The sequence below is a fragment of the Trichosurus vulpecula genome, chromosome 2, assembly GCF_011100635.1.
Source record: "Trichosurus vulpecula isolate mTriVul1 chromosome 2, mTriVul1.pri, whole genome shotgun sequence".
In the NCBI taxonomy this organism is placed as follows: Eukaryota; Metazoa; Chordata; class Mammalia; order Diprotodontia; family Phalangeridae; genus Trichosurus; species Trichosurus vulpecula.
In genome coordinates, this window is record NC_050574.1 from 424,566,981 (window position 1) to 424,579,935 (window position 12,955).

The 12,955-nt window shown below is 35.7% G+C and overlaps 1 protein-coding gene across 1 annotated transcript in view; it reads right to left on the minus strand.

The window, feature by feature from the left end:
* The window catches only part of SCML2 (Scm polycomb group protein like 2), a 145,810-nt gene that overhangs the window by 97,446 nt on the left and 35,409 nt on the right, over window positions 1-12,955 (minus strand). The window contains exons 4-6 of the mRNA XM_036742641.1: window positions 7,873-7,943; window positions 7,010-7,244; window positions 3,512-3,600 (exon numbers count right to left, since the gene is read on the minus strand). Of these exons, the coding sequence (XP_036598536.1) occupies window positions 3,512-3,600; window positions 7,010-7,244; window positions 7,873-7,943 (395 nt within the window). The remainder of the gene's footprint in view (window positions 1-3,511; window positions 3,601-7,009; window positions 7,245-7,872; window positions 7,944-12,955) is intronic.

Here is a 12,955-nt window from a genome sequence, read left to right on the forward strand (position 1 = left end):
AAATATAAAGCAAAAGTAATGCTGTTGGGACTCCTAAGGTTATGAGATTTAGTAGTAGTAGTGTTAAAAGCATTTTGGAAGTATTTTTCTGAATCTATTTACAATTCCACACCTAATGACAAGAAACAGCCTAACATTGCAAATAGCAAGATGACCTAAGAAACAGGAAGACCTGAGTTCAAGATCTTGCTAACATATGATAGCTTATGTAACCACTGACAAGTTACATTACCTCTCAGTATCTGGAAACTAAGACTATACATTGGAGAAAAGGTACCAACCTCCACAAGCAGATGATATTTCTTTATCTGGATGTTTCTATGTCAATATAATCACTGGTTCCTATCCTTCATAAATGAGCCACAGAACTTTTCTGTTTTAAAGGGGTTTTTTTTGCCATAATGTCTTGTATAATTGGCACACAATAAATATTTTTAACTGAATAAAGGTATAGTGCTACAAAGAATGGTAAAGTAAAGAAAGCAGTCAGTTTTTCAAAAAACACTACACTTTTGGAAAAGCTGGCACAAAGAAAAGCACTGATAATGCAGAGTTTATAGTCATTTAGTGTTCAGAATTTTTCATCCAAACTACCAGGGATGTTTCCATTAAAAAATAATTTAATAGAGTTAAGGGATGTCTACTGTCACAAACAATACACAAAAATCTCATTTAAAAAAATGTTAACCTACTGGGCTTGGGGCTCTGGAGGCAAGGGGACTGGATTATAAAGATTAATGCCTTTTTTCAGGTTTTCTCTAAGGACAACTTAGGAGACTGTTAGAGAAATGTCTCCCTCTGCTGCTTAAAATAGAGAACAATTCTTCCAAAATTAAAGACATAAAGCTGAGCTAAAACATTAATGAATCAGAAGAGCCTTAAGGCTTTATTCACTTTATCATTATTTATTAAGGAAAACTCATCCTCTAATGGACAGTACTTCCCAAATATGGTAATGAGTACATAAAAGAAAGAGACCGCCAAGTAAAACAGGTATTTATATTTTGAGTTTCAGGAAAATATTCTTAGAAGGAAGAGCCTACTAAATAATTAAACTATATTACAAAGACAACACTACCAATAATCTATGAAAGGAATTTTGGTTAAGTTTTCAGCTTACCCTTTTATTCTATTTTCATTTCCCTATACAGCAAGGATATTTCAATTACTTTTTTCCTTTTTTTAAAAAAAAAGCATGTTTTATTTTATTTCTTTCTCAATTACATGTAAAAACAATTTTTGATATTTGTTTTTTATAATTTTTGAGTTCCAAATTCCCTCCTTCCCTCTTTCCCCTACCTCCTTTCTCGAGAAAGCAAGCTGTCCGTTTGTTTTCTGAGGATGACATTATCAGTGACATCACAGACGAGGTATGCATGAATTGGATTTAAGTGAGGCAAAATGGCACCACGTTGTCCGCCTCACTTTTTCTTCCTGAGTCAACAAAGTCCAGTGGTAAGACAAAAGGCAGGACCACTGGAATGGCCCAAGATACAGTGGATGACCTCTGCATCTTCCATGCCTGACCAAGATCTAAGCACTGCACAGCAGCTACTTCAGCTGCAAACCAGGGAAAGTCTTCATGCTTAGCGCTGACATCCTCCTAACTCGCTAAGAGGTTTGAGGCCTGTCAGTTACTCTCATCCTAATTTTAGCCTGTCAGTTGAGACAGTTTACTGAGGTGTGGCCACTGAGCATGTTACAGCTTCTTAGAGCCACAGATGAGTGTTGGGTAAATCAGGTTGACACCAAAAGTGGATAAGCAGCCCTGAAGAGGGCTTAATGAAGCCTCTCACCAGAAGTGCTAAACCCCAGAAGGCAAGCCCACTGATAGAAATTATATATGCGTAATCTTGTAAAATGTATTTCCAAATTCATTTCAATGACTTTTTTAAAAAACTGGGATTTTAAAAATGCATTTTGTTTTATGTCTTTGTCTTTATAGCTATCATTTTTGAAAGAGAAAAAAACCCTCTCCCCTTCCATAGTGATCCCAATGAAAAAAGAAAATTAAACAAAAACCACCAATAAAATGACCACACCTAAAAATGCATACAATTATTCTATCCCTGTGGTCTCTTGACTCTTTGCCCTTCTTTTCCTCTTGAACCCCCAGGGTGGTTCTAATTCATCAGCCTCAATTCATAAGCATTGTAGCATAACATTTGGACCATCCCCTCTTCCAATATTCCTCACTCTTACTAAACGACCAGGCTACTCCTTTTTCCAGTAATAGTCAGACAGTGATGATGCCATTCTGATGTCTCAGAATCTCAGAGCTGAAAAGAAACTGAGAGGCCAGCTAATATATATAACCAGTACCTAAATAAAAATCTGCTCTATAGCATCCCTAGCAAGTCATCATCCAAACTTTACTTGAAATCTTCCAGGGAGAAGATCCCACTACCTCCTAAGAAAGCTCAATTTACTCTTGGGTGATTAACTGTTGTGAAGGTTTTTTTTTTTCTCACCTCATGTCCAAATCGGCATCTCTACAAATTCCATCCACTACTTCTAAGTGACCCCTCTGGGACCAAGTAAAAGTCATTTATTCAACCTCATCTATAAATTATTTTTGGTAACATGCTGAAGCCAATTAACACCAACTATATATTTTTCTGTTGCCTCTAAAAGTAATCTGAAATTTTGATTCTTCTGAGAACTTAGCGATTCATGACAGTGGCATTCAATACATACCATCAACATAATATTGTTTAGAGAATGCTGGAGCTAAAAACACAGGCTTCAGTGGTAAGGGTCATTGAAAAACAGAACATCATTTCCTAAACAATCAATCCACTTTACTTTCTATTCAATTCTTGCTCTAATTCATGGTGCATCTGCAGTACCAGTCCAAGATACATAAGCCAGTATAGTAATTCAAGAGATTGCCCATCCCCCTACAGATAAGGAGAACCTTCATCTAACTGTGTGTGGGGAGGGGTGGGGTTGTGTATGTATGTGTGGACTGCCATCTTTTGCATGGCCCCTAATACCCAAGGGCTTGAGGCAATCAGCAGGATGATATCTACAGAGAATTCCTCTTCTGTTTGGACTTCTCACAGGATAATCTCTATGTCACTGGCCAACAACATCTGGAGAAAGCATTGCTCCACACTGCTATCTAAAAAGATGCTATTAATTTGCAATGAAAAAGATGACTATTTCCCCACAACTCTGCAAGCAATGTGTTTCATTACTTTTAATTATTTCTGTCAATTCGGTGGCTATATCTTGAGGCTAAGCAATTTTTTCAGTGCTTAATGACAATCTGCATTTCTCCTTTATAAACTGTCTATTCTTATCTACAGTATAGTTTTCAAATCCAAAGACAGTAAAGTGTTGTCAATTATATTCTGGCTAGTTTTATAACCTTACCATTCCAGTTAAAAGCAATTTAAAATAATATTCTTACCTTTTCATACTAAAGAAAACAACTCATTTTTCATTAAATAATAAAATAAGGATCCAACTAATGGAAGCTTGTTTTGTGGTAAGTCTTTCTTCTTACCTTCTTGAAGAATGTTGCAGGTGCCATTTCAGCTCCATTTAATGTTCTTAAGAGGAACATTGGCCAAGATGATGCATTCATTTGAAATCCTATTTAATTTAAAAAATGAAGCTTTAATAAAAATTACAGTATAGGATTTTTCAGCAAGTTTAGAAAAATAACTAAAGTGTCAATAATAAAGATGCTTCACCATCATTCTTGGAAATATAAATATCTTACCCAGGGAATGAAAGTATTATGTTGATGCTTCTATTATACTGGTGCAATGATCTATGACTATGGTGAAAACAAATAATAAAAGCCATTCTTTAGAGTCAAGTTGAACCACAAGGCTGATGACATACTGAATGCAGGCTTTGTCCTACTCCTCCTGAAGAACAACCTCTACCCCCAAACCTCTTAACAGCTGCAACAGGCGAGTAACAGTAAAAGTAACCACTGTGTGAAGACTTTTTAAAATTACTTTCTGCACTATCAGAATCTCCCTTTCATTCTCTTTGAGACTCTGAGGAAAAATCTACTCCAATTTTTGCAACCTCTTCTTCAGTGGCTTCTGAAGGCTGGGTCAGCTACTGTTAGAATCAATACCACATGCTAGCCATAAAAGATTTATTAGGTGCTTCTCCTTTTCTTTTTTCTTAAAGACTGGGACTCCCTATGTAATCCAGGATGGAAGTGGAGGGGCTATTCATGGAACTAATCTCACTAATTGAGGAGCTCCATTTCTGACTTACTCCAGTTTGCCCTACCTTAGGCCACCTAGTGGCCAGTGCAGACATCTACCCAAAGGGCATAGCCTCCTACTGCTAAGAACTCCTGAAGTTCAAGTGATACACAAGACTTAGCCTCCTAGTAGCTGGAAGTACAGGTGTGCAACATCATGCTCAATTAAGGGCCTCTTTCTTAGCAGGCTCTGAAGCTACTAATGGCACCTTTAGAACCTGGCACAGGCTCTGTTGTTTTTAGAGATGATCAGTTTCCCCTCGGCAGCTGCTTATCTTGACCCCCAAATAGAGGAGTGTTTTGTATATATACAACAGCTCAGTGTCTGCACTAAGAAAGGCAGACAGATGAAACACTTATAATAAATAAGGGAATCTGGAGGGCTAAATTTCAAAAAATTAACAAAGAGAAAACTATGTAAGGAATAATGTTTTACCAAAATTTGGTTTGGGAAGGCAGGGGGAATATATCCATGAAAAATATGTGAAAGAAGCATGTAATTTAAACACACAGATTTCTAGTCAAGAGCTTTTTACCTGCATAACAGCACAGACATGAAAAAACAATGGGTACACACACGCGCCCTAGTTTGCTCTGATGATGTCCCATATTTCTCACTTAGTCAACAATTTTAATTTACTGACTTCTGCTCACTTTTCCCCCTTCTTTTATTATTCTGATAAACTTTGAAAAAATTAAGTAGTCCTTTACTATCTGATTTCAGAGGAAATGAAATTTAACTATGTAGAGAAATCAAAGTGATAAAAATTAAATATGGAAAGAACAAAAATTAAACATAGGAAAACAGTGAAGTATTCTGGTAAATATAATCCTTCGAAATTCAGGGCAGATACATGCACACAGGGATTACATACTTTAAAAAGTAACAGAAACATTCACTAAAACTGTGGTGGGAATATTGAATTGTCACTCTAAAAATCAACATTTTAAATCTAGATGATTACAAGAAACATTAGGCTATAGTAAGTGCCTGGCACATAGCTGTATTCTCAATAAATACTTGCTGATAGACTGGTTCAAAACCTAAACTGGGAAATTTAATGCATTAAAGAACACTTTCAGCTGAAACTCTGTATTTATATTTCTTACAGAGCTTTTTACAATTGAAGGTACTTTATGAAAATATACTATAAACATGAGGAAAAGAGCCCAAAATGTGAATAAATTTTTTAAAAAAAGAATGAGAATATAAAATCTAGTAGTATATTAACCACTCCAGTAAGAAAAATGAGTATTTATTTCTGAGTACGAAAACTCCCAGTATAGGAAAGCAGCAAAAAAGACAGGTATACTCAACTCTATCCTTAAGTTAACCAGAAACAAAACTAAAACTAACCACTAAATATATTCCACAGTAAAGTAAGTGAAGCTAACAATGTAGCAAGAGTAATGGAAGGAGGAGACACAAGATTTTATGTGAAAAACATTTATCCATATAAAACTTAAAATTTTAAAAATTTAAATTGCCAATTCTTATCTGACTTCCAAACTTGCACACAACTACCAAGTAAAATGCAAGAGCATTTCATTTGTCCCAGGTTACACAAGGCTATTTAAAGAATTCACCAATATTTTCTAGTGTATAGTTGACCTTTCAAACTTCTTTTAACAATAATGGCTGTTCACAATTACGTATTACTTCATGGTTTACAAAGCACTTTCCTCACAACAATTTATGAAGTAGATAATGCAATCGGTATCATCTCTATTTCATAAGAAAAAACCGAGTCATACAGCTTGTACACATTAGAGAGAAGACCTAAACCCGGTGTTATTCAAGTCCAGTGCTATTTCCATTACCAACACTGTCTACACTTAAAAAGGAACTCCCCCCCACCCCAAATTGGGGTAGATTCATAAGACTAAGGACACATTTCATATTTCAAAATGATTTGGTGAAAGCTAATGCAACATCTGTTCCTCCCTCAATGGCTTCTTCTAAATCTGTAAGACTGGGCCTTCTAACTCTCAGTAACATTGCTCCTTAAAGTGCTTACATTCTTGAGCGTAAAAGTGAAGGTTGGTAGCAGTCACCACCTTTCTCCTATGCTCACAGATCTATCCAACCTCTCTATACCAGCTGATTCTGACTTGGAGTAAACTGTAATGGACAATAGGGAATAATAACTGAGTCCACCCTTTTCCTCCAGGCAGCTATCTGATCCTGGTACATGCCTGTAGATTCACTTACAGCAATTTGGGTACAAAAATGTCAAATGAATTTTGTCTTGAGGGGGTGAACATACACATATACTTCAAGAATTAATATTTCCATTGGTGTGGGTGTTCTAACAGATTGTAAATCCTTCTACGCCTTAAACCCCTCTACACCTTAAGAGTTCATTTCCCAGAGATGCTGTACTCTAGTCCCCCGAAAAGTCATAAACAATTAGGCAACTTGATGATGAGCCATTCTCAACTGAGTTAGGCTATTCTTTGGATGACAGAAAAAGTTTGCTACCATACTTTTTCAAATTAGTAATAGTTGTCTAAAACACCCCGGAGGCAAGCATTTTACTACTTTAGTAACAGGAAACAGAGACATCAAATTTTAAAGTTTCAATATTAATTTTAACTCTACAGTATACAGTACTTTGCTACTTATCATCATTCATCTTTTCCTCATACGAACTGCATATTTATTTGTAAAACTTCCAAGGGATACTGTAGAGATGAAAAATGAAGATCACTTCCGACTTATTTTAAATCTGAGGATCAAACTAATTGGAACATAGTGAAACATTTTCTCCTTACCTAGAGGAGGTTGAAGCATGCCTCCTTTCTTTTCACATGTTCCAATAGGCTGTATGTCTGAAGAATCTACAAGCCTCCAAAAGTCATTTTTATTGTCACTGCCATCCAGACGCAATCGTAATCTGGCACCAGTAATTCCAATGACCGTGGCAATACAGACAGAAGTGACATTCCGTGGATCACGTGCTTCCAATTTCATGCCAACTTTGAAATCATTAGTAGGTGGAATCTTGGACTACATTTTTAAAAAAAAGACAGGTTTATTAAAAAATACATACTAGACAGGGAAAAATATAATTTACCACCATATTACTTAGGCATATTTTTAATAACATAGCTTTAACTATGTTCTACATATAAGACTAGACAAAACCAGAAATCTGTTGTTGTGCTAGAAGAGAAGGTTGTCCCAAGCCACCTCAACAAATATGCCAATATTTGGATATGCAACAATCTGCTTTTCCATGCACTGGTCACTTAAAGACATGAACACTGTCCCACTACTGGTTGTCATCTGTCATCTGAAACCTCTAAGTTTAGTCATCCTAAACTGAATGAACAACATGGTCCTGACCAGTCATTCCGAATGCCAAGTTGGTGATGCTAACTATGGCACATACTTTAGCTAAGCCCTCTGGTATTGAAAATATTGCTAGTAAATAGCAAAAACATTGTCATTTATTGAATGACTTGTCTATCATGATCCTACTGCCACCAAGAAAAGTCATATTACCAGAAATTGTTACTAACAGTAGTTCCTCTCCTAAAATAAAGAAAGCTTTTCAGAGTGATTAATAACATACTAACTCTATGAAATTTCTTAGGCATATATTACATAAAAGATTTTTATGACAGTATACTACCTGTCTGAAACACTGTGATGGAGCAGCTAAAGATCCCGTGTCTCTCAAGTAACTGTCCCAGTTAAAATGTTCTAGAAAAAAAAGGAAAAGTTCTTTACAAGAGGTAACACTTGAACAACTTTCTGAAATAAAACACGTACAAAATGTTTAACTAAAATATGTAACAAATATTTTTCCTTAATGTCGTCTCAGCTACTATTCCGATGCCTCATTGTGGCATGGAGGTTAACTGAGGAGCTCAAAATTTGCCAGCAGAACATAAAACACTAGCAGATTCTACAAAGAGAAGAATTAGAACATCCCCTATATTGGTTTCAGAAAAAAAAAAAAAACTTGTTTACTTATATGAATTGATGGAAAGTAAACTGAGCAGAACCAGAACACTGTACACAGTAACAGCAATATTGTAATGATAATCATCTGTGAAAGGCTTAGCTAATACAATCAATGTAATGATCCATGACAATTCCACAGGACTCATGATGAAAAATGCTATCCATCTGCAGAGAACTAATGAACTCTGAGTAAAGACTGCAACTTATTTTTTTCTCACTTTATTTTTCTTACTTTTTGTGGAAACGTTTTGCATGACTTCACATGTATTGAATTTATTACCTTCTTAATGGATATGGGAGGAATGAAGGGATAGAGACAGTTTGGAACTGAAAGTTAAAATGAAAAATAAAGTAAATAAAAGAATATCCCCAATGTTCAACTGACAGGAACAAGTAGCTTTCAAGGGAAGAAACCCAAGCTATCAACAGTCATATGAAAAAACGCTTCAAAACACTATTAGAGATATGAAAATTAAAAGCAACACTGAGTTTCTACCTCATGCCTACCAGAATGGCAAAGTTGACAAAAATGGAACATGACACTGCTGGACAGGCTGCAGGAAAACAGATAAATTAATTCACAGTTTCTAGAGCTGTAAACTGCTATAGGCATTCTGGAAATTTGGAAATATGCCCTAAAACTTATTCATATTCTCTGACCCAGTATGACCCAGAAACCTCTACTAGGCCAATACCCCAAAGTAATAAAAAAAAAAAGAGGAAAAGGAACCAAATACAAAAATATAGTAGCATTTTTTTCCAGTCGCCAAGAATTGTAAACTAAGAGGGTGCCTATTAATTGGGGAATAGCTGAACAAAAGTATAAATGTAATGGAATAAGATTGTGCTAGAAGAAATGATAAAAAGGATGGGTTTAGAGAAACCTGAGAGACTTGGATGAAGCAGACAGGACCAGAAGAACAATTTATATTATAACAATAATACTGTACAAAAATGAACAATTTTAAGACTTGAGACTTCTGATCAATGCAATGGCCAACTATGATTTGATTATAGATGATGAACACCACCTACCTCCTAACAGAAAAGTGAAGGACTAGATATGAAGAATAAGACATTTGAGGGCATGACCAGTGTAGGAACCAATTTTACCTGACTACACATATTTGTTAGAAGAGTTGCTGTCTTCTTTTTACTCTAAAGGCACTTAAATGTCATAATTAAACAAAAAAAAATCCTTCAAACTATGGGCCAGTGAATGTGGCTTCTGTTCAAATTGTAGAATGTATTTCTGAAACATACTGGAGGAGAGAGACACAGTAGCATAGTGGAAAAAATCCCAGCCTTGTAATTAGGAAGTCTTGGGTTCCATCAGGCCTCTGACACGTGATATGGCCTTAAACAAGTCATTTATCTTCTGACTGCCTCATGTTACTCTCTAAGGCTATAAACTGGAGAGAAGTTTCCTCATTGGTAGTTCACTATAATAGTGAAATCACAGGTCCTATCCAAATATCTCCCAAAACCAAAAAACTTGAATGATTTGTGAACATTTTAAAAAGAAGCAGTTATCATTAATAATCAGCAAGACATCATCAAGAACAAGCCAGATCAGACCAACTTCATTTTCGTTCTGACAAGATTACAAAGTTGGCTCATCAGGGGAATGTCATACATGATATAACTAGATTTCAGAAGGGCATTTGATAAAACCTCTCATGGTATTCTTACAGAAAAGATGAAGAAAGATAGACTGGATTATATGTTAGGTGGATTCAGAACTGGTTGAATGACCAAAGACAAAGTATTCTCTTTAGTGAGTCAATGTCAATTTTGAATGAGCTCTTTAGTAGAGGGCCACAGGCCTATGGATTTGTGCTAATTCACTATTTTTATTGATGACTTGAATGAAGGCATATACCAATCAATTAACAAACATTTATTAAGTTCCTGCTATATACCAAGCACTGTTTTAGGTGCTGGGGACACAAATACAATGAACTGATAAAGATACCTGCTAACAAGAATGCTATTGAAGAAATATACATCTCTCTCTCTCTCTCTCTCTCTCCACATATATACATATATATATATATATATGCAGAAAATAAAGAATAAATACAAATAAACACAAAGCTGTTCAATAAAAGGTAATTTGGAAGGTAGGAAAAACACTAGCAATCGGGGAGATGAGGAAAGGCTTCATGTGTAAAATGATGCTTGAGTTACATCTTGAAAGAAGAGAGGAATTTTATGAGATGGAGGTAAGAGGGGAGTGCATTCTACTCATGAGGATCAGCTAGTTCAAATGCACAGATTTGGACAGATAGAATGCCATGTGTAAAAAATGGAGAAGGCTAGTTCAGCTCAACTACAGAATATCAGATGGAGACTAATGATAACTGAAGCTGGAAAGAAAGATTGGGTCTAGGTTGTGTAAGCTTTGGGTCTAGGTTGTGTAAGCTTTAAAATCTAAACAGAAGAATATATATTTGATTCTAGAGGTAGTCAATGGAGTTTACTAAGTAGAGGAATGACATGGTCTGATCTGCTTTGGCAGGAGTGTGTAGGACAGACTAGAATGGCAAGGAACTTCAGATGAGGAGAAGAATCAGAAGGCTGTTAAAATAATCCAGGCAAAACTTATGAGGAGTGCCTGGACTAAGGCGGTAGCTGTGTGAGTAGAAAGGAGTTCTGGGGTGCAAGAGATACCACGGATGTAAAAATGCTAAGATTTGATAACTTACCGAATGTGTAGGGTGAGAAAGAATAAGGAGTAGAGAATAATGCCAAGACTGTGAACCTGAGAGACTAGAAGAATAGTGGTCTCTTCAAAATAAATAGGGAAACAAAGATCCAAGCTTTTGGGGTAAGAACTCAACATTTCAAAAAAAATTGCTGGGAAAACTGGAAAGAAACTAGGCATAGACTAACAGCCACACTGTATACCAAGATAAGGTCAAAACAGATTAATGATTTCGACATAAAGGGTGATAGAAGTAAATGGGGGGGGGGCACAGAAAAATGTACCTGTCAAATTTATGGATAAGGGAAGAGTTTATGTTCAAACAAGAGATAGAGGGGATTATGGAAAGTAAAATAGGTAATTTTGATTACATGAAATTAAAAAGCTTTTGCACAAGCAAAACCAATGCAGCCAAAATTAGAAGGAAAACAGGAAATGGAGGGAAACTTTTATAGCAAGTCCCTCTGATAAAGGCCTCATTTCTCAAATATATAGGAAACTGAATCAAATTTATAAAAATAAGAGCCATTCCCCAGTAAATAAATGGTCAGAAGAAACGAACATGCAGTTTTCAGAAGAAATCAAAGTTATATTTAGACATATTAATAAATGCTCTAAATCACTACTGATTAGAGAAATGCAAATTAAAACAACTCTGAGATACCACCTCATATCTATTAGATTAGTGTTACATTAACATGGCAGAAAAGGAAAATGGCAAATGTTGGAGGGGATATGGAAAAATTGGGATACTAATGCACTGTTTGTGGAGTTGTGAACTAGTCCAACCGTTCTGGAAAACAATTTGCAAAACTGTGCATACCCTTTGACCTAGCATTACCACTACTAGATCTATATTCCAAAGAGAGCAAAGAAAAGGGAAAAAGACCTATTTGTACAAAAATATTTAGAGCAGCTCTTCTGTGGTGGCAAAGAACTAGAAATCAAAGGGATACCCATCAATTGGGGAATGGCTGAACAAGCTGTGGTATATTATTACAATAGCACAGTATTATACTATTAGAAATGACTAGCAGAATGCTCTTAGAAAAACCTGGGAAGACTAATATGAACTGATGCAAAGTAAAATGAGCAGAACCAGGAGAACATTGTATACAGTGACAGCAATATTGTAAGAATGGTCAACTGTGAAAGACTTAGCTACTCTGATCAGCCACTGATCCAAAATAATTCCAAAGGACCCATGGCAAAAATAATATCCACCTCCAGAGAACTGATAAACGCTGAATGCAGATTGAAGCATGCTTTTTTTAGACTTGTTTTTACTGTTTTATTTTGTTTGTGTTTTCTTTTACAACATGGCCAACATGGATGTGTTTTGCTTGATCTCACGTGTATAATCAAAATCAAATTTCTCGTCTTCTCCAGGAAGGGGAAAGCAGAAATAGGGAGAGAATTTGGCACCCAAATTTTTTTTAAATTATTGCTTAAAAAAATTTTGCAACAAGTATGTCTGATAAAGGCCCCATTTCTCAACTGTATAGAGAACTGAGTCAAACTTATAAGACTACATGTCATTCCCCAATTGATAAATGGTCAAAGGATATGAGCAGTTTTCAAAGAAATCAAAGCTATCTATACTCATATGAACAAATGCTCTAAATCATTATTGATTAGAGAAATGCAAATTAAAACAACTCTGAGGTACCACATCACACCTATCAAATTGGCTAAAAAAAAAAAAAGAAAATGATAAATGTTAGAGTGGATTTGGGAAAACTGGGACACAAATGCACTGTTGGTGGCATTTTGAACTGATTCAACCATTCTAGACAACAATTTGGAACTATGCCCAAAGGGCTATAAAACTTTGATCCAGCAATACCAGGAGAACATTGTGTACGGTAACAGCAATACTGTACAGTGAAGAACTGTGAATGACTTAGCTATTCTCAGCAATACAATGATCCAAGACAATCAGAAATGACTCATGATGAAAAATGCTATCCACCTCTACAGAAAGAACTGAGGTTGTCTGCACACAGATTGAAGCATGCTATTTTTCTCTCTTTTCTTTTGT